The 27,296-nt window shown below is 41.4% G+C and overlaps 1 protein-coding gene across 7 annotated transcripts in view; it reads left to right on the forward strand.

Annotated features, from left to right (window-relative positions):
- FAM13A (family with sequence similarity 13 member A) overlaps positions 1 to 27,296 on the forward strand; it is a 243,391-nt gene that overhangs the window by 205,493 nt on the left and 10,602 nt on the right. For 4 of the 7 annotated variants that reach the window (XM_088464434.1, XM_088464437.1, XM_088464436.1 and 1 more), the window contains 6 exons: positions 13,013 to 13,226; positions 13,806 to 13,950; positions 15,527 to 15,608; positions 15,901 to 16,118; positions 16,359 to 16,442; positions 20,780 to 20,875. In XM_088464434.1, coding sequence (XP_088320560.1) covers positions 13,013 to 13,226; positions 13,806 to 13,950; positions 15,527 to 15,608; positions 15,901 to 16,118; positions 16,359 to 16,442; positions 20,780 to 20,875 — 839 coding nt within the window. The remainder of the gene's footprint in view (positions 1 to 13,012; positions 13,227 to 13,805; positions 13,951 to 15,526; positions 15,609 to 15,900; positions 16,119 to 16,358; positions 16,443 to 20,779; positions 20,876 to 27,296) is intronic. The other 3 variants (XM_088464435.1, XM_088464438.1, XM_088464440.1) reach the window with 1 other exon arrangement.

Consider the following 27,296-nt stretch of genomic DNA (forward strand, 5'->3'; position numbering starts at 1 on the left):
TTTTCAGGCTCACAGAGATAAGATCACAAAAGGGAGGGGTGGAGACTGCTCCCAGCATTGCAGGAATCATGGCTGATGGATTACCACTGTGTAGCCCTGAGTTCATGAGTGTTTGTGCTTTACTGCTGTTTGATTCAGCCAGGGAGAGCATGATGCAGCTTCTGGCAGTATAGTGTACAGTTCACTTTTTCATCACTCCAATTAGCCATCACTGTAGTGACAGTAGTGGTACTATTAACCCCTTTCAGACTGCCAAGTGCTGCCTCTGCTGTTGTCTGCAGTGTGCTGCCTGTGTGTCTGGCTGCTGACATCATCAAGTGAGACCCAGGAACATCCAATCAGTGGTGTTTGCTGAGTCCCGGTTTGGATAACCTGGGTAGGGCCTGTTCACACTGCACTTCAACCCGGCTTGTTCCCGTGTTCACCCCTGCTCGATTGCAGGGTTGAAATGCCAGGTTGCTCGACTCGGCAATATCCCGGGTTATTTTTGCGGTGTGAAAGGGATATTCGTCACAGTGCTGCAGGTTACTGTGGGAAATGCAGTAAATACTCTGGGGCAACGGAGGAGAACATTTTGGGGTGGAAAACAAACATTTGTATTAAGATGTATTTTTCATAACCGCATTATGGTCATCTTTGTTTTGTACAATCTTTCAACAATTCCTCCTTTAGAAAAGTAAATTTTCCTCTGTGCTGAGTTCTGACATAGTTGAAGGCATTTATTACAAAGGATACTAACAAAAGTTGTGCACAAGAAGTAGCTGCAAATTAGTTGGCACTCTCTAAGACTGCACTGATTGTTTTCATGTCCCTCCAATAGCATTTTAAGTTGGTACTATGCCAGGTCTAACCTGCTGTCTGGCAATCACCATTTGTTAATTTTATCAGCGTATTTTAGCTCATTCCCAGTCTTGCAAAATCTCGCTCCTCTTTGTGCTGACTTGTAGGGCGCACAGATTAATTTCCTGAGCACCTTGTATTATACCAGTGGTTCTCAAACTCTGTCCTCAGGACCCCACACAGGTCACATTTTCCAGGTCACCTAGCTGGGCACAGGTGTACTCATTACTCACTGACACATTTTAAAAGTTCTACTGGTGGAGCTAATTATTTCCCTTGTGATTCTGTGAGGTGACCTGAAATACATGCACTGTTTTGGGTCCTGAGGACAGAGTTTCAGAACCTGTGTATTATAAGATTGGTGCTCTACTCAGATTTTTGTTGCACACTGCTCTAATAAATACCCCCTTATTGTTTACAACAGTGCCATACGGCCGATGTCCCTCCAAAGTGGGTGTTTATTGATTTTAATGCTTTATCTGAGGTACTTAGCCTTCGCTGACCCCTACGAAATGTAAACAAATTTTTAAGCTCATTGTCTTGGGTTGTTATGTTCAGGCTAAAATTCATACAAATTCACTTTAAAGTAGGGGTGTGCACCGGCCACTTTTCGGGTTTTGGATCTGGATCTTTCTTCGTGTTTTGGATCTGGATTGGTTTTGCCAAAACCACCCTTCCGTGTTTTGGGTTCTGGGTTTTGTGTTTTGGATCTGTATTTTTTTGAAAAAAAGCATAAAAACAGCTAAAATCACAGAATTTGTGGGTTTTTCTGCTCCTATGCTATTATTAACCTCAATAACCTTAATTTCCACTCATTTCCAGTCTATTCTGAACACCTCACACCTCACAATAGTGTTTTTATGTCCAAAAGGTTGCACCGAGGTAGCTGGATGACTATGCTAAGAGATACGAGTGGGCGGCACAAACACGTGGTCCATCTAGGAGTGACACTGCAGTGGCAGACAGGATGGCAGTTTGAAAAACTAGGCCCCAAACTATACATAATGCAAAGAAAAAAAAGAGGTGCAAGATGGAATTGTCCTTGGGCCCTCCCACCCACCCTTATGTTGTATAAACAGGACATGCACACTTTAACAAACCAAACATTTCAGCGCCAGGGTCTGCCACACGACTGTGGCTGAAATGATTGGTTCGTTTGGGCCCCCACAAAACAAGCTGGCAATTAATCTGTCCCTGCACAAACTGGCTCTATGGAGGCAAGATGTCGTCCTCATCCACCGATTCCTCACCCTCTTCAGTGTTGTGTACATCCTCATCCTCACAGAGTATTAATTCGTCCCCGCTGGAATCCACAACCACAGGTCCCTCTGTACGTTCTGGAGGCTGGTCTCCCTGGAAGAGTTGATAATTCATTTTATGATAGGGATGTGCAGGCTCGGATAGGTTCGAGTTTGCACGTGGAGTTCGGATTTTTCCCTCCAAAAAAACGGAACTCAGAAAGAGGCAAAACGTCATCTTACGTGGACGAACATCATCATTCCTGGTCCAGGAATGATGATGTTCGTCCATGTAAGATGACGTTTTGCCTCTTTCTGAGTTCCGTTTTTTTGGAGGGAAAAATCCGAACTCCACGTGCAAACTCGAACCTATCCGAGCCTGCACATCCCTATTTTATGAACATCATCTTCTCCACATTTTGTGGAAGCAACCTCCTACGCCTTTCGCTGACAAGGTTCCCGGCTGCACTAAACACTCTTTCGGAGTACACACTGGAGGGGGGGCAACTCAGGTAAAATAGAGCCAGTTTGTACAGGGACCTCCAAATTGCTTCTTTTTCCTGCCAGTACAGGTACGGACTGTCTGACATGCCTACTTGGATGCTGTCACCGATGTAATCCTTTAACAGACAGACGCACGCTTGTCGCTGCTGCTTTGAGGATGCAAGTGCGGCTACAGCCCACACAATTCACAAAGACAGAAAAAAAAAGAACAATATTTTTATTGTTTGTGTAGCACACTTTGAGGGTGTCACCACCCTTTAACAGACAGACGCACGCTTGTCGCTGCTGCTTTGAGGATGCAGGTGGAATCTAGACGGGATTTGGAACCGGGGACACACTACCTCCATCAATTGTCTAAATCCCACTGCACTAATGGCGGATACCGGACGCACGTCTAACACCAACATAGCAGTCAAGGCCTCAGTTATACGTTTTGCTTCAGGATGACTGCTGTCGTACTTCATCCTCACCGCTAGGGACTGTTGGAGGGTCAATTGTTTAGTAAAAGTAGTGATGTTCCTACTTCCTCTCTGGGATGATGAACAACTCCCAGCAGCAGCAACAGCACTAGGAGGAAGTGGTTCTTGATCTTTCCCTATTTTATTTTTATCGGAGAAAGTTTGGTCCTCCATTTATGTTATATTGATATATACGTGCGGCTAAGGCGCACACAAACACAGAAAATATTTTTTTATTTTTGCTGGAGAGTAGTGCACTTTGTGGGTTACACCACCCTTTAAGAAATGAGCCAGCCGGCTCTTTACTTATGGGACACAGGCGCACGCTTGGCGCTGCTCCTTTGTTGATGCACGTGCGGCTACTGCGCACACAATTCACAAACACAGAAAAAATATTTTGGTTTGGTTTGGACTGGAGTGTACTTTGGGGGTTACAGCACCCTTTAACGGTCAAGCCAGCCGGCCCTTTACTTATGACACAGGCGCACGCTTGGCACTACTTTGTTGATGCACGTGCGGCTACTGCGCACACAATTCACAAACACAGAAAAAATATTATTTTTTTAGCACTTGGGGGGAGCACCCCTGATGGACAGAGCACCCCCTGGACAACACTACAGCACCCCTTTAGGACTGGGACACTGCACAGGACTTTGGAGTGGACACAGCCCCTGTGGAGAACTGACTGCACAACACAGTCCAGCCAGCCCCTAAGAATTTTGAAGTAGTGGACACAGCCCCTATTAACAACAGCAGCACAGCACAACACAGCCAGCCCCTATGGACTTTGAAGTAGTGGACACAGCCCCTATGGACAACAGCAGCACAGCGCAGCACAGCACAACACTACTCTGCACTACACTACACAGCCCAGCCAGCCCTAACTCCCACCCTCCCTCTTCGCTGTCCACAGCCGAGTGAGAAAATGGCGCCGACGCGGGTACCTTATATAGGATCCAAAACCCGCGAGACCCGGAAGGCGGGATGATGACGTTTTGCCTCGATTTCAGATCCGAGTCAGGCGGGAAAAGTCGAGCCTGATTCTGATCGGCCTTTGGCTCGGGGGGGTTCGGATTTCAGAAATCCGAACCCGCTCACCCCTACTTTAAAGTATTGAAAGATTGTACAAAATAAGGGTGTAAAAATCTATGCAAATAAGTGTGAGAAAATCGCTAGTATCATTCAAAAGTTAAGAGATATTGCATGCGTATAAATGAATAAACATTTTATTAATACACTTAAAAAAATGCATTTTACATAGATTAAATATTTGGCAGTATAGCTCAAAATTTAGGAACAAATAATTTTAACTATGGAGTACAATAAAATTCCATTCAAGCCGACCTTCCACTCGATCATCAAAGTTCTCAGAAAGACTTAGGGGCCTATTCATCATCATCATCACTAAATGGCCCGTTACACATCAGGAAATCTAGTTTCTGCATATTTTAGTTAACAGGCCATTCATCATCAGGGAACTGATAGGTCCACCTGATATTCAGCAAACTCTGAAATGTACTGCCTCCTCGGTCACAGATGCACAAAAGTCGGCCACTGGGGAGGTAAGTAACACCGCTAGTATTCGAGGTGACAGCTGTTTTTCGAACCAGCTGATCCCGCACCGGAGCAATGCTGAATTGCTTCTATGATAAGTATCCCCCGAGGAGAGGTGGATACTTCGGGGATAATACCCAGCAGGTGTTGAAATTCAGGTTAACAGGATAACAGGGGGCCGCATAGTTACCGGGACATTTTGATGAATAGGCCCTTAAAATAGTTAACTAGTGGAAACATTATATTTGCTACTACTATAGCTAAGACTTCGCTTATTCCAGCTTATGTGTAAGGGTCCATTTGTGCCGCTACTGATGACTCGATTACAAACATCATTGTTCTTTCTATACTGGGAAGTGCACATTGATAATGCAAGACCAAAAGTTACTACACTTGGGTTCTGCAACTTGCAGTGTTGATCTGTCACTCTGCTTTCCATGTATGCTATATTAGGAAGTCTTGCTTCCGCTGCAGGCTTGCTTTAAAAATTCTCTGTAGTATGCCGCTACAACTTAATTAAGGCACTTCTTAAACAATGCAGCCCAAGTTTGATATATAGGGTACAGTGGCGTAACTAGGGTATTTGGAGTCGAGGGCAAGTTGAAAAAGGGAGTTCTCCCCCCTATGTGTGCGTGCCCAAAACTGGGCGTGGCCACATTTCACAAGGGGCATGGCCAATGAAAAATGGGATGTCAACATGACACACCCCTTTCTCTGCACTCTGGGAACATTCCTTTCCATTCCATATGCACCTTAATGCAGTGCACCCAGTAGTGGTACCCCTTATGCAGGCCCCCAGTAATGCCCCTTACACAGTGGTCCCTTGTAGTACCCATTATACAGTGGCCCCCAATAGTGCCCCTTACACAGTGCCCCTCCCAGTAGTGGTTCCCCTTATGCAGGCCCCCATTAGTGCCCTCAGCAGTGATTCCCCTCATGCAGGCCCTCATTGCTACCCCTTATACAGTGCCCCCCCAGTAGTGGTCCCCCTTATGCAGGCCCCCACTAGTGGTCACACATAGACACACACAAAACAGAAAAAACAGACTTACCTGAGTCCCCGCTCCTGCTGCGCCGGCAGCAGTCTGCTCCTCCGTCTCCGTCCTCCTGCTTGGTCCTATGGGAGAGACATCATGATGTCTCTCCCACCACCCACTGCAGGACCTGGAAGGTGGCGCTCATGAGTGAGCACCAGCCCAGCTCTGACAGTGTGCGCAGGAGCCAGTGAGAGTCTGTCTGACTCTCATTAGCTGCTGAAGCACCTACAGCGCCGCCAGCGATGTGTGTGTAAATGTGTAGTGCAACCACACACTCACTGTGGTCTGCACTACACTGGCTAACTAGTACAGGCCTGTACCATTGCGCGGCTCATTCCAACAGGATTATCTCGCTCTGTAGGTGTGCTTCTGTAGTTAAGGGAGGGGGGGTTACCTGATTGGCATTTAAAATACCCTTTATTTGTGGGTAAAAAAACATACGTTTGTGCAATAACAAATTATACAGTAAATCAAGGAGACAGTAACTCTTAGGAGAATATGGTGATTTCAGAATAGTGTACTCCTACAGACACCTGTTTTTTTTTTTCATGGGCAAGAAGAGTTTAAATATATCACCATATACAGAAAAAACATTAAAGTAGGGCGCTAATGCTCTATATAAAAAATGTATACTAAATACACCCGCATACACCCATTTTCCTGTGTAATCCGACAAAAAAGACTATAAAAATAGCCACTACAAGAATCTACAAATGGTGTTGCGCTATTGAATGTCTCATAAACTTTATATTCACTGGACACCGCGGAAATAACGATCAAGACACCAGTTTAGTATAATGAATAAATATATATATAAACATATATAGAAAGTGATAAAAAATACTAAATTGTAATATGTATATTGTAAAAATCTTGATAGTCCCCAAAGGAACCATCAGCATACTAATTGAAGTAGTCTGTCAAAAAAAAAAATACAGTTCTCATCGGACATCTCCACAAAGGTAATGCTGGGCATACACTATACCACAGGTTCTCAAACTCTGGGCCTGATTCAGAGCCGGACGCTATTTGCGCTCGCTCGTTTAGAAAAAGGGGCCAGCTATTTAAATTGAGCGCTCGCTGTTTTAATTATGCACACCCTTAAAACGCCCATTTTGACCTTTTGGCACGCCTGCGTTCGGATCTCCACTCCCCGTTTTCAAGCACCTTCCCCTGTTACCACCCACAAACGCCTCATTCTGTCACTCAAATTAGCAGGCATTCACTATTTTGCGAGCACACAATTTCCGACCGCAATGACTGGTTCGCGCATGCGTATTACAACCCATACGCATGCACAGTTGTGCGAACATCGCTCGGAGCGAACGAGCGGCCGCTTACGAGCGGCTCTGAATCAGGCCCTCTGTCCTCAGGACCCCAAACAGTGCATGTTTTCCAGGTCTCCTCACAGAATAACAAGTGAAATAATTAGCTCCACCTGTGGATCTTTTAAAATGTGTCAGGGAATAATGAATACACTTGTGAACCTGCTGGGTGACCTGTGTGGGGTCCTGAGGACCGAGTTTGAGAAGCATTGCACTATACAATTATCTGTCAGATATCTGTCCAATCTGGCTGGTTGAAATGAAAACCTGGTAATGTAGGGGAGCAAATGACAATCGATCATATCGTCTTAAACACTGGAAAATGGACGAAAAAAAATTGTTCAAATTGGTTAAATTCGGGTGTTTTAACCAATTTGTTTGAACAACCATTTACAGTATGTCTGTTTTCCAGTGTTTGTGAGCAAATGGTCGATTGTCATTTGCGCCCATACATTACCAGACTTTCATTCTAACCAGCCAGATTGGACAGATATCTGACAGATAATTGTATAGTGTATGCCCAGCATTAGTATAATTTTGATCCTCAGATTTCAGACTTCCAGGTCTGTAGCGGTAATTAGCCAAATCTGTCCGCGGTGCTCTAAGGGGCGGCTGATGGATCTACGAACAGCATTAAAGCAAATAGCCAAGTCAGTCCAGAGTTCGGCAGCTCCAGGGGCAATAATTAAGTCAGCTTGTGACCGCCTTTACTAGCCGCTGCACAGTACGCATTAACCGTGATAGACTGCTCCGCTCTAGTGTAACAGATGGCTCCCGCAAAGCAGTGAAGATCAAGTATTTTCAATCAAGTGTCCAGCAAAGCACAGGTATCACTGACGCGTTTCGCTTCAGTTATGGAGGCTTTATCAAAGAGCATAACACCCTGTGGGAACAGGTGACCACTAATTGGAAAGTGAAGTGCTGAATCAGAAATGAGGAGGGCAGGTATATAAAGGATATCTTTTAGAGCATCTTTGACGGATTTATCTAATTAACGCTACAGACCCAGAGGTCTGAAATCTGAGGATCAAAATTATACTTACTTTTGTGGAGATGTCTGACGAGAACTGTTTTTTTTTTGAGAGACTACTTCAATTAGTATGCTGATGGTTCCTTTAGGGACTTTCAAGATTTTTATAATATACATATTGCAGTTTAGTGTTTTTTATCACTTTCTATAGATATTAGCCCTTAAAGATAGTGGGTAAATGTAGAGTGACTGAGTATTGTATAGTGTTTTTATTTGGTGTCCTTATTTAATGTGACACATGTTGTGTTTATACAGTATATAGGATATATTTATTCTGAAAAAGAGTTTTACGAAGACATGCGCCTAATAGTGTAGTATTCCTGATAAATTGGGTACCTTTTAAAAAGATAAGCACAACCTATTATCTATTTTTTTACTTTTTGTTTTATGTAAATGTCTCCCCATACCTTGTAACCCAATAAAAAAAAACCCTATGTTCAAATGTACTGATGAGGGATTGTTTATATCCAGCTCGCACATACTGAACATATACGCTCCATAGAGGGATGGAAAGAGGGTACTAGAAGTTACACGGTGGGTGACATACTACAGACTGTCAAAATAGCACTATCCGGTACACAGCCTCTTTATGTAATTACTATACTAATTCCAAGGAAATACTACACTATGTATACTTTCTCTTCTTATGAGCTCATATAAGCTCTTTATAAGGTGATCCAGCAGATGACATCTCACCCAACCCCTCCAGTGCGGACCACTTAATTTCTGGATTCTCAGATAAGCTTAAAAGTTTTTCTTTTTGGTACGCACAACTATTTTCTATGAGCACGATTTATCAATTTATCAGGAATACTACACTATTAGGCGCATGTCTTCTTAAAACTCCTTTTTAGAATCACTCCATCCGTCAGCCAAACAGACCCCAAGAGGACTGCTGCCGCCTTTAAATTAAGGATCAGTGACTGTACAAATAACATATTCACATCAATATTACACGTTCACACAATCTAAATTTAGTTTGAGGGAATATAACATTTACTGTGCGCTGTCACTACACATTTTTCACACGGATATATTTATTCATTATACTAAACTGTCGTCTTGATCTTTATTTCTGCCGTGTCCAGTGATTATAAAGTTTATTAGACACTCACTAGCGCAACACCATTTGTAGATTCTTGTAGTAAATATATTACTAAACATTCAATCATCGGCCAGTTTGCATGTACATTGTACAAGTCCTTTTCATAAGGCTGAGTGAATAGTGTATGCCCTGTTTTCATTCATTTAGGCTTCACCTTGTATTCACAGGAATTATGGTACTGACAGGAGATGCCTTCATAGGGATCAATAATCTAAAGAAACAGCATGCCAATGCACCAGATAAACAGCCTGTGTGCATATTACAAGGGGTTCTAGGCAGCATTTTCTTGTCCTGGTTTCCTGGTCCAGGTTCTGCATGATTGAATATTAGGGGGAATCATTCTTCTGTCTCTTATCCACAAGTGTCTGGTATCACACACGTCCTCATCTGATATAAAAGGAGGTGTGTCCTTTCTTCAAGAGCAGAACCAGACAGGGAAAATAATGCACAGATTGAGATCTCATTTAAATGATTCATCTCCCCATTTGCTATGTGGTACACTTTGACAAGGCTCTGTTTATTAAGTAACTTCTGCTTCTCTTTTTGGTTGGTATAGAATAGATAATGGTAAAATATGCTGCAATGATCAACCTTCTATTACAAACTTGTTATCTTATAGATATGAAAACAGCTTTTGATATTGCTGTTATAAAATACTGTTATTTTTGATAGGTTTTAGATTTTTAACTTCATATTAAGTATAACATAGAGAGAGAGAGATTATATATATATATATATATATATATATATATATATATATATATATATATACAGTCAGGTCCATAAATATTGGGACATTGACAGAATTTTCAGATTTTGTCCTCTATTCACCACCACAATGGCTTTGAAATGAAACAAACAAGATGTGATTTAACTGCAGACTTTCAGATTTAATTTGAGGGTAATTACATCCAAATCAGGTGAACGGTGTAGGAATTACAACGGTTTCTATATGTGCCTCCCACTTTTTAAGGGGCCAAAAGTAATGGGACAAACTAAACAATCCTAAATCTAACTTTCACTTTTTAATACTTTGTTGCAAATCCTTTGCAGGCAATTACAGCCTGAAGTCTGGAACGCATAGACATCACCAGACGCTGGGTTTCATCCCTGGTGATGCTCTGCCAGGCCTCTACTGCAAATGTCTTGTTCTTGGGGCATTTTCCCTTCAGTTTTATCTTCATCAAGTGAAATGCATGCTCAATCGGATTCAGGTCAGGGGATTGACTTGGCCATTGCATAACATTCCACTTTATAGCCTTAAAAAACTCTTTGGTTGCTTTTGCAGTGTGCTTTGGGTCATTGTTCATCTGCACTGTGAAGCGCTGTCCAATGAGTTCTGAAGCATTTGACTGAATATGAGCATATAATATTGCCCGAAACACTTCAGAATTCATTCAGCTGCTTTTATCAGCAGTCACGTCATCAATAAATACAAGGGAACCAGTTCCATTGGCAGCCATACATGCCCACGCCATGACACTACCACCACCATGCTTCACTGATGAGGTGGTATGTTTTGGATCATGAGCAGTTCCTTTCCTTCTCTTCTCTTCCCATCACTCTGGTACAAGTTGATCTTTGTCTCATCTGTCAATAGGATATTGTTCCAGAACTGTAATGGCTTTTTTAGATGTTGTTTGGCAAACTCTAATCTGGTCTTCCTGTTTTTGTGTCTCACCAATGGTTTGCATCTTGTGGTGAACCCTCTATATTCACTCTTGTGAAGTCTTCTCTTGATTGTTAACTTTGACACATATACATCTACCTCCTGGAGAGTGTTCTTGATTTGGTCAACTGTTGTGAAGGGGTTTTTCTTCACCAGGGAAATAATTCTTTTGTCATCCACCACAGTTGTTTTCCGTGGTCTTCCGGGTCTTTTGGTGTTGCTGAGCTCTCCGGTGCGTTCTTTTTAAGAATGTTCCAAACAGTTTATTTGGCCACACCTAATGTTTTTGCTATCTCTCTGATGGGTTTGTTTTGATTTTTCAGCCTAATGATGGCTTGCTTCACTGATAGTGACAGCACTTTGGATCTCATATTGAGAGTTGACAGCAACTGATTCCAAATGCAAATGTCACACCTAGAATCAACTCCAGACCTTTTACCTGCTTAATTGATAATGAAATAATGAGGGAATAGCCCACACCTGTCCATGAAATAGCTTTTGAGCTGATAGTCCCATTACTTTTGGCCCCTTAAAAAGTGGGAGGCACATATTGAAACTGTTGTAATTCCTACACCGTACACCCGATTTGGATGTAATTACCCTCAAATTAAATCTGAAAGTCTGCAGTTAAAGCACATCTTGTTTGTTTCATTTCAAAACCATTGTGGTGGTGAATAGAGGCCAAAATCTGAAAATTCTGTCAATGTCCCAATATTTATGGACCTGACTGTATATATACAGAGAGAGAGAGAAAAATAGAGAGCACTCACCAGGGTCTTTGTAGAAATATTTTTTATGCACAGAGAATTAATACATACTCCTTCAGTCGACGTTTCGGTCACAGCACATGACCTTCATCAGGACAGGAGCATCACCAAGAGAGACGAGATATACACCACATGCTATGTTAACACTATCTGCTAAAGGAACATTTGAATCATTGCTGGCTGGGGCTGCTGTCTCTGTCGGAGTGTAGCTGAGTGACTATACACGGCCCCTAGCAACAGACTGTTGTGGTGGAACTTGTAACCAGGTAACATGTTTCCCGTAATGCAGCCTAACTGTTGCACACGGGACTTCAGGTTGAGGTAAATGTCCGGAAATGGGCTGGCGATTAAGCTATTTGGGGATATGAACTTGGTGCCACCTCATGAGAGGTATGATCCATTAAGCCAAACATATATGTGGCTTCAGAGCAGTCCAGCAAACTCCATTTGTATGTTTATGCATGATATGATGTCACTTCCCGGGTACCTGTTGGGGAAGTGTCTCTAACAGATTGCCTATGGTATAAAAGGAGTTCGCGAGCACTGTGGTGTATATCTGGTCTCCCTTGGAGATGCTTCTGTCCTGATGAAGGTCATGTGCTATGACCGAAACGTCGACTGAAGGAGTATGTATTAAGTCTCTGTGAATAAACTATCTTTCTACAAAGGCCCTGGTGAGTGCTCTCTATTTTTCTATCTATTTGGATTATACATATGCGGTCATACAACTAGGACTCATGTGAGGTGACACCCCAGGCATTTACACTTACCTGACAGTGTGTGCCAGCCACCACTTGGATAGATAGATATATATAACAGATCAATAGACGAGTGATCTTGCCTGTTTGTTTGCTTGTTTTGTGTGTGTGTATAAAATCATCACAAACAGGAAATCAAATAATAAAAAAAAAATAGTAATTAGATTTTATTAAATAAAGAGAAACTATTTGTCTGCATTTGGTGCTGCCATTGCGATTATACATGATTGAAGCACCAGTTTAATCTTGCCATACTAAGCAGTAGCACGCAAATCCGATTAGTCAAGGTGGAAACTTCACATGCATCTGGGTCAAGTTATTCCAAGGACAGAAAAGTTGTATATCTTGATGTACAGAAGCAAGGTGCCTTTCTAACCTCTGCCTCACTGTATACCTGCTGTATAATCTCTGCACTGTATGTGTGTAAAAAAAAAAAAAAAACCACAACGTATTCTTGTTTGTTTCTCCCACATGTACAGTATGTTTAAAAATTGCAATATTCCGTTCTCTGGTTCAGTGATGGTAGAACATTGTTATAACTGTAACCTGATCTTCCTCACCACAAATTGGGAAGAGGTGATTACTGAAGAACATAGCTAATAAAAGAAGCGGAAGTCTTTTATTTAACTTTACCCTCTCACTTTATGTTTATTAAGTATGTTTAGTTTTCTTTTTAGTTCTTCTTTAGGAATTTTTAAATTAATAGTAAGTACTTTTGTCTTCACAGAACCAGCTCCAGTCCTGGCCTCGTGGGATCGTGATGGCGCAGACTCAGATGAAGCTCGCCTGTCTCCTCAGGCAGGTCGTCTTATTCGTCATCTCCTGGAAGCAGACGGTGATCCCATGCTCTCTCCACGATTTTATGGTTATGGGCATAGTCAGCAATACCTGGATGACACGGAAGTGCCCCCATCTCCTCCTAACTCACATTCCTTCATGAGGTATTAATATTTTTGGTTCTTTCTTTTTACTTTTCCTCTTGTCACTCTCCACAAACATTTGGAATGCAGGTTTATTTTTTGTGATGGTAGTTATTTGGAATACAGGTTTGTTAGTGATGGCAGTACCTTTTAATTTTTACTATCTTTTTGTGGTATGTAATGAAATAATCAACTGTAATCATTTTGATTATTGTGTAAAATTGTGTATCACATAATGTAATACGATTCTATAATGATGAGATGTGCGCGGTCCCCGGTGTTTTGGTTTTATTTTTGGCAAAACCACCCTGAATTTTTATGGTTTTGGTTTTGGCAAAACCACCCTCAAGTGTTTTTGGTTCAGATTTGTTTTTTTGGATTTTTTTAATTAAGAGTCAACTTACCCTGATTAATTATTATTACAGTTTTGCTTCTCAAAGGCAGTGTACGCCATGTTAGTAAATCACTCCTTCTGTGCCTTAACCCATCATAACACATATTCATCTGTTCAAAGCAAAAATTCTCATTGTATCCGAGGTAAAGTCAGGCTTCTAATATTACAATCTATGTGCCTATATAATCCCTTTGCTGTCCTTTCAGCAGGAGGCGCAGTTCCTCTTTGGGGTCTCATGAGGAGGACAGAGATGAGGACCTGACTCCTGCTCAGATCACGCGCAAGATACAGAGCCTCAAGAAAAAAATTCGCAAGTATGAGGACAAATTTGAGCAAGACCGGAAATACAGAGTAAGGGCTTTTTCCATCCATTAGTGTAGGTCCCATAAACCATAGTCCCAGACATACTGATTGTACCTTAGTGTGTGTGTGTGTGTGTGTGTGTGTGTGTCTGTGTATGTATGTAAGTATGTATGTATGTTTGTCTGGTAGAGAATTTAGGGGAGATTTATCAAACCTTCTAAAGAGGAAAGATGGAGAAGTTACACATAGCTGCCAATCAGTTCCTAGCTATCATTTTATAGTATGTACTTAATAAATGATAGCTAGAAGCTGGTTGGTTGCTATGGGAAACTTCCTAAATAGACTAGTCTTCTTTAGAAAAGTTTGACACATCTCTCCCTAAGAATGTATGATTGAATATTCTATTGAAAGTTCTGCGCAATATGGTGATAATAAACAAACAATAATAATGTAGGATTTCTTAATCAAGTTGTTACTAGAATTACAAATATATGTCATACTTGCCGACAATCAGTTCCCTCCTTTCGGGAGGGAGCTGATTGTCGGCTAACAGCGGGGGGCGTGCCCGGCCATAACATCACATTTGGCGGCTGAGCCGCGTGATCGCCTCATCGAGGCCCCGCCCCCTCTTCACAATGGCCTTATTTTCGGCATTGTGAAGCAGGGGGTGGGGCCACAATGACGCGATTCAGCGCAAATCACGTCACCGGGCCCCCTCGGGGTTTTGATATTAACTCTGCGGGGGGTAGGGAGGGATGCCGCTTCCGGGAGGCTTGCTTGCCTTTCCCGGGGGGTCGGCAGCGGCATACGAAAATCGGGAGGCTCCTGGCTGAAACGGGAGGATAGGCAAGCCTGGTATAAGTCAATATTCACTAATCTGAAATAATATTTTGTGTATCTTTTGCAAGATTCGGGAAAAAGTAACAAGGTCGTGCAAAGTACACAGGGCAAGTCAGTGGCATCACTAGGGGGGTGGGGGCTGCACTGGGTGATGCCATCTGAGTAGGTGACACCAAAATAGCAGAGCTGCGCTGTTATTTAGTCCCTCCATCAGATGATGTCACCTCACAGCAGTAATGGATGATGTGTGCGTCATCCACTGTGACAGGAGAGGCTGGGGGCTGCCCAGTAGCTCCCAGAGAGCTGGGCAAGCCCCCAGCATGACGAGAACAGGGGTGTGACCCTTAAAATGGCAAAAAGCAGGGACCGTGGCTTCTCTGGCACGGTCATGTTCCCTTCTGCGCTCGCAAAGACTACACACTACTGCACCGTGTGACACCACACATACTGACGCCACTGGGGCAGGTCTGATTCCAGTGATCTTCCCCATGCATAATTATGCTTAACAACAAACCCCTAATACACTATTTGTGAACTATGATGAAAATTTGATGAAAAAATTAGCAGGAAAGAGTAGCAAAGTTGGAGAAAGTGTAAGCAGCTCGAGAATCAAGTCAGGTGCCTCACACCGTATGGCTCAAAAGTGATAGCTGTAAGTCTGTGTACTACCTACTTCATCTACAGTACATGTGCGCCTAAAATACTCTTAATTTGACATTCTGTAAGCAAATAGTCAACTTGTCTACATATTATTTTGAGGTAGTTGCTATTTCTCTCTGACCAGCCTTCCCATCGAGACAAGGCTACAAATCCAGAGGTTCTGAAATGGATGAATGAGCTGACCAAGTTCCGGAAGCAGCTTAAAGGTGAATACAAGATGGTGCTACTGCAGAACTCATGCTGGTGCAATGCCTGGTACATCAGTGATACAAATGTTCTTTTATTGATTAATTTGCAATACTTGTTTAGGCTACAAGGGTTGGAAGGCACAACTGTGAAAGTGTGACGTTGAGGTGGATTTTACCTTCTCATTGTAATTTGCTTATTTAAAAAAAAAAAGGAAATGCCAAGAATGAAACCTGTATAAAACGTTGTTGGCTGCTGGACTGCCAAAAGTGAATTGATATGATAAAATCTGAATTATGTTTTGCTACTCAGAGTCCAAAATAAAGATATCTGAAGAAAACCTGGTTCCTCAGATGAGACAGAGGAGTAATACCCTGCCAAAAAGTTTTGGTTCCCAGCTTGAGAGGGAGGAAGACAAGAAGCAGGAAGTGGAGAAAGTGGCCAAGCCCTCTATAGAAACCACAATGGAAACCATCCAGAAGAAACTACAAGACAAGAGAGCAGAGGTCAACCGTCCAGAGGATATTAAGGTATAAATATAGAAATGAACAGATTATATGTATCTATAATCTGTTCATTCATTTTCACAAGGACTATATTAATATACTTGTGGTGTTGTATAATTGTGGTCTCTGCTACACTCATCTCAGAAGCTATTTTACCTGATTACTGTGAGATGGGCTTTCACACTAGTACTAAAGAAAGTCAGTCAGTATACAGGCGTGTGTTGTACCACATGAAACCACAACTATCTCTATCTATGTTTGCAGGATATGACCAGAGATCAGATTGCTGCAGAGAAACTATCACTTCAGAAAGCTTTGCTTTACTATGAAAGTATTCATGGCAGACCGGTATGTATTCATTATGTTTTCTCCTGTACACACAGGAATCTTCTTGTATCGATACCATACTGATCTTTTTCACATGTAAAAAGATGTCACCATTAAATGGAGAGTCAACATCCTATTTGTTTTATTGTACCCTCTTTAAAATTTTAATGAGAATGGAACTATCATATTATTTGTACAGCCAGACAGTCCTATTGCACTTCCTTATAGATTCCAAGCTTTCAAAAGTTTGACTTTTTCTGTACTGATGTGATTTACTGCCCAGGAGTCCAGTCACTTTAAGTCTGATTTATTTGTATGCGTTTACAAACTTACGTAAAAGAAACTTGCTAGTGTAGAGGGGCATACAGGAGACAATGTAACCAAACAAGGTTACAGCACAAGTATATGATTACATTCTATTAGCAATTTTAACATCTCCAGGAAAGCATTGATTTATAAAATTTCATGAATATCATAATAAAGAATTCTATCAGCAGAAAACAAACTGTCCCTATGGTCACTGTATCTGTTTAGCTGCTTTAGATCAAGGCAATATTTGATTTTCAAAAGAATGCAGGGTGAGTTTGGGAGCTTAAAGTGGCACAGGAAATAAACGATAAAAGTGGCATCATGTGGTCTGGGCAACCCCCAAAGTAGACAGTGTTAAAATATAATTTCCCTAGCATTGTAATAGGGAAAAAAATTTCATTGGTTTTGGTTGACTGTACCCAAAACTGGTGACATACAATTCAGAGTGCAACCTCTAACAGTGCAGGTTTTACAGATCTTCACAGTTTCACAAGTAAAATAATTAGCTCCTCCTGTGGATCTTTTAAAAATGTGTCAGACAGTAATGAATACACATGTGCACCAACTAGGTGATCTGTAAAGCATTCACTGTTGGGCCTCCAAGAGGACTGCCATTGAGTAAACACTGATCTACAATACAGAGAATTTCCTAGTGACTGCCGTACAATACAAGGAGCATCCTAGTGACCACTGTATAATGTTGAAGCAATCTTGTGACCAATATAAAATAAAATATAAAATAGAGAGAGCATCTTTACTGACCACATACAGTACTGAGATCATTCTAGGAACTTATATACAATGCAGAGAGCATTCTAGTGACCATTATATAAAAAAAGAGCATCCTATTAATTGCCATATAATAGAGAGAGCATTCTAGTGAGCAATCTACAATAGAGAACAATATACAATAGAGAACATCCTAATGATCGCCATACAAGACATAGATCATCCTAGAGATGGCAGTAGAATAGAGAGCATCATAGTGGCTCCCATACAGTAGAGAGCATCATAATGACTCCCATACAATAGAGAGCATCATAATGACTCCCATACAATAGAGAGCATCATAATGACTCCCATACAATAGAGAGCATCCTAATGATTCCCATACAATAGAGAACATCCTAATGACTGACATGCAATAGAGAGCACACTAATGACTGCCACATAATAGAAAGCATCCTATTATCAGATATACTAGGTGTAGGCAACCACAGCAGCTGACGTGCCACAGGTTGCTTACCCCTGAGATATGCAATACAGAGAGCATCCTAGTGACCACCATACATAACAGAGAACATCTGTGACATCCACACAACACAGTGAGCATTATTGTGACCGATATATACAATATAGATAGCATCTTAATGATCGCCATACAATTGAGAGAGGACCGACACTGTCATACACTACAGAGAGCATTGTGCATCTGAATGACCAACCACACAATACAGAGAGTAGTGTACAGAGAGTGTTCTAGTAACTACTGTACAATACAGGGTACTCTAGTAAATGCAGTACAAAACAGAGAACATTATAATGACTGCCATCCAATACAGTGAGTATCCTGGGTACCAGACAATAAAATACATAGAGCATTTTAATAGTTGCTATAGAATATGGAGAGCAACTCATTGACTGCCATATAATACAGAGAGCATCCCAGTGACTTCTATAATACAGAGATGAACTACTATTCATTACATGGTGCATCCTAATGACTTCCATACAATACTGAAAGCATTCTAGTTACATAGCTACTTACCTAACTGAGGCACCAGAATCTAGTTGCATTTACTCTGCTTCAACCACATGTCCTCTCCATACCAAACAATGGCTAAGTCTGCAGACTCCGCCATTCGATCCAAGGACAATGCTCCCTAAGGTTCAGTCATATGATGTGTACAGATAGCCAGGGGATGGTTTTACCCCCATCCTTCATCCTCCTGTATCCTTCATCCTTTTCTTCCTTCCCTATCCTAATTTTCCTCCTCTTTCATTCTTCTCTATCCTCCTCCACTTCTGCCCTCTTTGATTCTTCTCTCTTCTCTGCCTCCTCATTTTCTCTCTTTCATCCTTTTTATCCTCCTCAATTTTCTGCATTCTTCCTTCTGTATCCTCCTCATTCACCTTTTTCCCTCTTGTTGCTGTCTTCCTTCCTCCCTAATGCTGGGTACACAATGGCCGACATATCGGCCACTCAGTTGAACAGCCGATATATCGTGTATGCATCGGCCAGTGTGTACAGACAATAGGTCTATGAATGACGTCATTCAGACATATCGTGTCGACTGTGCAGCACAGCCGATGGCAGATATATCTGCACATCGTACTGTGTGTACAGGCGGTCAGAAGACCGCCCTTACATTTGCTGCACATGCCGCCAGGGAGGGGGTCGTGAAGTCACCCCCGGCCAGTGGGACCCCTGGCCAGATGGCAGTGATAGTTGTTCAGTGTGTATAAACAACCATTATCTGCAGATCAGTCGATCTGCAGGTATATTTATCAGGTGTGTACCCAGCTTTAGTCACATGAAGCTGTGCATCAGGAGTCCGCACACATACTTAGTAAGTGCCAGGTAGTGGAGTTCATTTTCCGCCCCAGCGACACTATGGAGCTGCTGGTCCTGCAGTAGGCCAGCACCTCTTTCAGACCTTGCAGTGTACACACTGCTGATGGCAGGTGCACAATCACTTAAGGGCTGATGCATAGAAGAAGTAGGTGGCTGAACGATGGTGAGAAGCCAACCACCAGGAATTATAGAAATATCGGGACAGGCCATAATGGGTCAAGGCTGCCAGGCCCCCTAGTCAATTCTCCCCACTCACCTGCTGTGAGTGAAAAATAAAAATGTAGGGGGGATGGAGGGAGACATCCATATTATAATCTTTTGTCATAAAATCAATACTTTACTTATGAGGGGATCCCCTGTTCTTCCCAGTTAATTCACATACATGATCCACCAAGACTTTATCCACTCAAATAAAAATAGCCTGTGCTGCAATGCACTATATACAGTCTTTACAGTACTGACTTGAATTGTTTTATATCTGTTGTATTCTCAGAAACTGCAAATCCAATTGATGCCTTAATATGCATTCACTTGGGGTGTCTTTTTAGAGACATCTGTTTTTTTCTGGAACCTGGGCCTATAGCAGTCAATCCATAAAAATGTCTTCATTAAAACTCATCTTCATTTTAATTTGGGTCTCCTTAAGTATGTTACGTTATTTCATTCAGTCAATTTACGTTAATGTTTTTTGACTGAAACTTTAATTAAAACAGCTTTGTTCTTCTCCCTGGCTTGGCACTGATACAATGTGGAAAAATACAGACTGCTTTAGAGCAATATATTAAATGAAGTTGGAGCCAAAAACCAAGGGGCCAAAGGGTATAAAGTATTATAAGCCTATTAGTTTTGAACCCATTATATATCAAAGCTTTTGCTTTCTGGAGAATTAATAGAAGCTGTACAGATTGGGTTACATAGATACAGAGGTTTAAAGGGCCACTACAGTTTCATGGGTCTCCTGCAGCATTTTTGGGGAATTTTGACTGGTCATCTAAGGAGGTTTAAAAGAAAAAACACTGCAAAGTCTTGTTAGATATATACGGTGCCTGGTTAAAAAGTTTTACATATATTCTTTTCCAAGTGTTTTTATACAGTATTTATTACAAAAAAAAGTGTCCTGTAGCAGCTGGAGAGTAACATTTAATTTTAGAAATCATGTCTCAAATTTAATTTTTAGTTTTTTATTTATTTGTGAATTTTAATTAGTAGCATTGTATATATAGTGTATTTTATTATTTTTTTTGCACTGAAATGAAGCTTTATATTGGGAGCAAAATTAATCTCTTAAAATCATATTGTACAGTAGCACATGTCATGTACATTCCATGTACAAAGACAGAATAGAGCTGAACAAAAACTGCAGGGACGTTTTGTGCAAAGTGGATTTTGCAGGGAAACCGGACGGTTCTCTAAGCTGCACAGACAAGATCCCATGATGCAAAAAAATTCAAAGCTCTGTTTTTTGTTTTTTCAGATAACAAAGAATGAGAGACAGGTGATGAAACCATTTTACGACCGATACAGACTGTTTAAGCAGATCCTCTATCGAGCAAACACCATACCCGTCATTGTAAGTTGAGCTTTTGTTTTGAATTTCCGATTTAAAGAGCTGGTGACCGCAATCATTTTTTTCCCTCTTAACAGCATTTATTGTACACTGTTGTACTTCCATGGGAAAGTGTTCAGTACTTCACATTGCTGCTACTTTATCTCAGTAGAGAGAAATAAATCTAAATGTCACTAGTTGCAATAGTGTTTAACAATTGGTCGGTGACTGTAGCCACAATAGTTCCTCTGAGCAGTGTTATCACTTTCACCACAGACCGGTTTACAGATGAGTAAAACAAAACAAAGATCTATTATAGGATTTTACAATGTTGTTTGGTATTTGTTGCTGATATTGTTGATTTTGGTTCCATTCTCTTATCAGTAAATGTTCGCATAATTACTGTCACTGGTGAAAAGCTCTTTGTTTTTTTTCTCAGCGATATTTTCTCTTCCTGTTTATTAAAGGGTTTTGATTTTCTTTTGTTAAGAATCATGGCACTGTAATGCAGGCTTCCATTTAAATTGGTAATGCCAGCACATGGATGTGTAGAGTATTGGTGCACTGGCGCGGTGAGGGGAAAGGGCACTCTTTGCTGCCAGGCACTATCGCCCCGCTCCAGCGACATATTTTTTCATTTCTAATGGTGAAACTAGATTTTCCATTGCTGCAAAATCTACATTGTCACCATAGCTTAGTACAGTGGTTCTGAGCTCCAACCCTCAAGTATCCCCAACAGGTCATGTTTTGAGTATTTCTGCCTGGGGAAGCATGTGGGATAATTACTGACACGGCAAAATAGATGCACCTGTACATGATTAAAGAAAGCCACAAAAACCTTACTGGTTGGTGATACTTGGGGACTGGAGTTGAGACCCACCAATAAATAGATGCCTTTATGCTGTATATTTATGCATATTGTTGTAGTACCATCCATACTGTCAACAAAATATCCTTTTCCACTTTATATTGACTTTATAAAGAATTTGATTGGTTTTATATTTATCCAACTGAACATCTATAAAAACAATTTGTAGCCTTCTGTTCTGCTCTATACAGGAAAATTTAGTTTTTGCCTTGTTCTTGCCTTCCACAAGCATATTTGATACTATGTGTATTATTTAATAAGGATATATGTTAAAGTCCATTTATGGGTTGTGTACATGATGCCGGCGCTCGGGATCCCAACGGTCAGAATCCCTACGCCAGCATCCCGACAGGGTTATTAGACCAGTATCCTAACCCTACCGCTCTCCCTAACCCTCCCTCCTTGGTGCCTAAACCTAACCTCCCCCTCTAGTGCCTAACCTAACCCTCCCTCTAACCCCAGTACTTACCTTTGGGATGCCAGCAGTTGGGATTCCGGCGCTGGAATTCTGACAGGTGTCAGGATTCCGGGCCCGGAATCCCCGCTGTCAGTATTATGACCGCATCCCCCATTTACTCCATACAACAACTAGTTCTCTGATTAGGTGTTTTGCCAACTGTTATGATAGAGTAGGCTTGCCATATCATCCCTTTCATTGAATTACAGAGTCTGTGGCTAGCTGTTTTTGAGTATTCATTTCCCCTGATTTTAATCAACCAACGAACCATAAATTAAAGGGATGATATGGCAAGCCTATAACAGGCCTCTAAAACATGTTGTAAAAATGACTATACACTTGGGGTTTAAGGGACCTATGTATTTTACATAAAATTATGCAGAAACTGAAGTTTCTGCATAATTTTATGTATTGTGCCTATGTACTAATCGCACAATGGAGGAGATTTCACAGATATCTCCGCCAAAGTGCTAATTAGCACTTCAGATCGCAGTCCCCATTAATGTCAATGGGAACTACGATCTGTCCCCTATGTATTAAACTCCAAAGTTTAGCCCCAGTAGTTTTCACCATCTTCAGATGTTGTAAACGATTGTTTGTCTATGGTGTCTCCAGGGGCAGAAGAGAGATCTTTCAATCTCTCCCCTGCAGCCCCTGGCCAGTCCCGGAAGCTGACGCATTGTTGGCTTCCCACGGGGAAGTCTTTCACTTCTGTGAAAGATTTCTCCAAAATGGCGGGATATAATTTGCGGGGACAGCAGTTACCGCAACTGCTGTCCTTGCGAAGTTCCCCTTGGTACATAGCCGGGATATTGTCATTAAATATGAAAATATTCCCAGCGAGATGGATACGTAATAATCGCGGCAGTGCCGCGATTATTAGTACCTAGATCCTAAGTTTGATTAAATTAACCCAAAAATGCTCCGCATGTGGCACGCCATTAACCATTACAGATGGCTGAGGCTGGTTGAAAAGAAGGAATTGAATCAGTGCTGGATAGAAGTAGGCACCTAGTAACTGATGTAACTGCATGTGTGAGTGTAGTCATCAGCTGACTGCACTGAAAAGCACCAAAGGGTCTCGCTGCTTGGCTTAAATACTGAATGATATGATTGGCAGATGCTTCCCCTAACTTTCCGTCCATCAGCAATAAATTTGGGTCATATTACTCTGAATGCTTTGGATAACTGTGTACCTGCACTTATCCAGCTACCATTGTTTTAATGAATATTGAGCAATGGCCTAAACTGAGCAGTATATACATTTATTGTGAAAAAAATATATAAATAACTTTGCGGATTGCTTATTATGGGAATGTTTGTGATTGTTTATCACAGTAGTTTTATTTGTTGAATTTTCTTTTGGTTTTACAATCTAATCTATTGTAAGCTTAATAAATCCCAACATCTATAGTAAATGGTTTCCAGATATTTGTTGCAACTAGTCCAGTTTATATATATTGATTACATATGGTGGACAGTCGGAGACATAGCGCCGAAATCCCCACTGTAACAATTAGGCATGATCATGATGATTCCTTTTATATGTTGAATCTTTTAATAAATCTTATGTAGTATGCAAAAGAGTAATATATATATATGTACAGTACCAGTCAAAAGTTTGGACACACCTTCTCATTCAGGTTTTTGTTTATTTAAATTATTTTCAAAATAGTAGATTAATACTGAAGACATCAAAACTATGAAAGAACATATATGGAATTATGTTGTAAATAAAAAACTGTTAAATCAAAATATGTTTTATATTTTAGATTCCTCAAAGTAGCCCCCTTTTGCTTGGATGACAGTTTTGCACACTCTTGGCATTGTCTCAGTCAGCTTCATGAGGTAGTCTCCTGGAATGGTTTTGAATTAACAGGTGTGCCTTGTCAAGAGTCAATCTGTGGAATTACTTGCCTTCTTAATGTGTTTGAGACCATCAGTTGTGTTGTGCAGAGGTAGGGTTAGTACACAGTGGACACCACTATTTGACTACTGTTGTAATCCATATTATGGCACCAACCACTCAACTCAGTAAAGAGAAACGACAGTCCATCATTACTTTAAGACATGAAGGTCAGTCGATACGGAAAATTTCAAGAACTTTGAATGTATCCTCAGGTGCAGTTGCAAAAACCATCAAACACTATGATGAAACTGGCTCTCATGAGGACCGCCCCAGGAAAGGAAGACCAAGAGTTATCTCTGCTGCAGAGGATAAATTCATTAGAGTTACCAGCCTCAGAAACCGCTACTTAACAGCACCTCAGATTAGAGACCACATAAAGTCTTCACATAGTTCAAGTAGCAGACAAATTTCAACATCAACTGTTCAGAGGAGACTGCGTGAATCAGGCCTTCATGGTCGTATTCCTGCAAAGAAGCCACTACTGAGGATGAACAAGAAGAAGAAAAGAATTGTTTGGGTCAAGAAACACAAGGAATGGACATTAGACCAGTGGAAATCTGTACTTTGGTCTGATGAGTCCAAATTTTTGGTTCCAACAGCCGTGTCTTTGTGAGAGACAGAGAAGGTTAGCGGATGGTTTCTGCATGTGTGGTTCCCACTGTGAAGCATGGAGGAGGAGGTGTGATGGTATGGGGGTGCTTTGCTGGTGGCACTGTTGGTGATTCATTCAAAATTCAAGTCACACTTAACCAGCATGGCTACCACAGCATTCTGCAGCGCCATGCCATCCCATCTGGTTTGCACTTACTGGGACCATCATTTGTTTTTCAACAAGACAATGACCCCCAAGCACACCTCCAGGCTATGTAAGGGCTACTTGACCAAGAAGGAAAGTGATGGAGTGCTGCGTCAGATGACCTGGCCTCCACAATCACTCGACCTAAACCCAATTGAGCTGGTTTGGGTTGAGTTGGACCGCAGAGTGAAGGAAAGCAGCCAACAATTGCTCAGCACCTCTGGGAACTCCTTCAAGACTGTTGGAAGACCATTCCAGGAGACTGCCTCATGAAGGTGATTGAGAGAATGCCAAGAGTGTGCAAAGCTGTCATCCAAGCAAAAGGGGGCTACTTTGAGGAATCTAAAATATAAATTGTTTACAACATAATTCCATATGTGTTCTGTCATAGTTTTGATGTCTTCAGTATTAATCTACTATGTTGAAAATAATTTAAATAAACAAAAACCATTGAATGAGAAGGTGTGTCCAAACGTTTGATTGGTACTGTAATTGTGTTGCACAGAAGTAGCACTGGGCATGTGATTGTGTCTAGATAGATAATACTGTAGGTATATACTGTAGATACATCTACACTCCAAAACTAGAACATCAGCAATGTTTACAGACCTGTTAGATCAGCCATGGTGAGTACCGGTGTTGAGGCAACATGGTGATTTCCACTTCTAACAATTTTATTAGAAACTCTTGCAAAACCCACAATAACATAACCTCTAGCCTACTGCAATTGTAAGCCTTCTAAACATATTGTTTTTTATGGACTTTAGGTGCTCATGAAATGTTTTCCAGTCATAAAGCTCTCTTTTTTTTTCTCTTGATTCTTGGTGCTCACTTTATCCCTCCAATATGACTGAAAATTGGCACCCTCATAGACTTGGTTAGCGGATGCACCAATATTTTGGGTACTCAGGCTATATTGCCTACCTTTTTTTTACCTTAGCGGTTTGCATAATTTGGCATGGGTGTTGAAGACTTGATAACGAAAGTCACATCATCAAGTCCTGGACACCAGTGTGCGATGACAAGCAGCGAAGGGGTGCAAATTGCATATTAGACACCTTGCCCACATTGAGGAAAGTGAAACGGGATCTGGGAGGATGACCTACGCTCACAGAAGTCTGGGAAGAATCCCTCTGAACACCATGAAAATATTACAAATTTTAGTAAATGTTACTTTCATTTTCACATTTATTTGGGCTATTTGAAAACATTGCTAAAGGCCAATCCTAGGAGTCTCTGTGTTTTGAGACCAGGCACAACCGTGCAGTGAGCTGTCCTGTCTAAGGCCCTCATTCAGAGCCACTCGCTATTTGCGGTCGTTCGTTCTAAAACAAGGGGTGGCTATTCAAATGAACCGTTCGCTGTTTGCGGTCTGTTCACGCCTCTATGTCTGAACGAGCGAGCAAAACTTGCGTTCGTTTTTTGGAAAAATACGCCCCCTGGCCGCTCGCATCCTACGTCATGTCCGCTATTTATTAGATTAATCGAGTATATCGACAAGGGTATGAACTGCTCGCTATTCTTGTGGTTGGTGTTTGCTACCACAATTTTGCGAGCAGTTCTGACTCTAAAATAACCCGGTGACGTGGTCAATGACGCTGCTGTTTTAAATATGCACACCCATAAAACGCCCGTTTTGACCTTTAAGCACGCCTGCGTTCTGATTTCCACTCCCCATTTTCAAGCACCTTCCCCTGTTACCACCCACATACGCCTCTTTCTGTCACTCAAAATAGCAGGCATTCGCTATTTTGCGAGCACATGAATTTCGGCCGCACTGACTGGTTAGCGCATGCGTATAACGATCCGTACGCATGCGCAGTTGGGCTAATATCACTCGGAACGAACGAGCGGCCGCTTACGAGCGGCTCTGAATCAGGCCCTAAGAGTCCACTTGAATTAAACTACAAGTTTAACAAATGTCAGTTTCGGAATGACACTTGGCAATTTCCTCTTAATGGTTTTCTGTTAGGAAGTCTAATAAGCGAATGTTTCACCTTCATCAAAGATGTTCCTGAAATAATAACAACAGTAGTAGTAGCTCTTTATATAAGCAATTACATTTTATATTTAGCTGTTAAAGTAGTGGGAATAGTTTCACAGCTTCCTAAAAGTCCAGACAAATTAAATTTGAACTCTTAAAGGAACAGTAGACATTACATTGACGTTGTAGATCTTGCCTTTTGAGGTCTATGTATGAATGTTGCTGGAGCCTGTAAGAGCTGAAGATCTGAGATGAGTGTGATTGTGTATAGGAGGTCTTTCCCTTCTGCCAATAAGGCCATAGAAGCATGCTGCAGAGGAGAGGAGTCTCTCTATAATGGCTCTCCATGGAGTACTATAATACATTGGGATATCTTGATATAGTAATTGAATACATTTTAGGAAGCTATTTCCTATTTGATCAGTATGTTT

The sequence above is a fragment of the Taudactylus pleione genome, unplaced genomic scaffold (assembly GCF_031769625.1).
Source record: "Taudactylus pleione unplaced genomic scaffold, aTauple2 ptg000055l, whole genome shotgun sequence".
Lineage (NCBI taxonomy): Eukaryota > Metazoa > Chordata > Amphibia > Anura > Myobatrachidae > Taudactylus > Taudactylus pleione.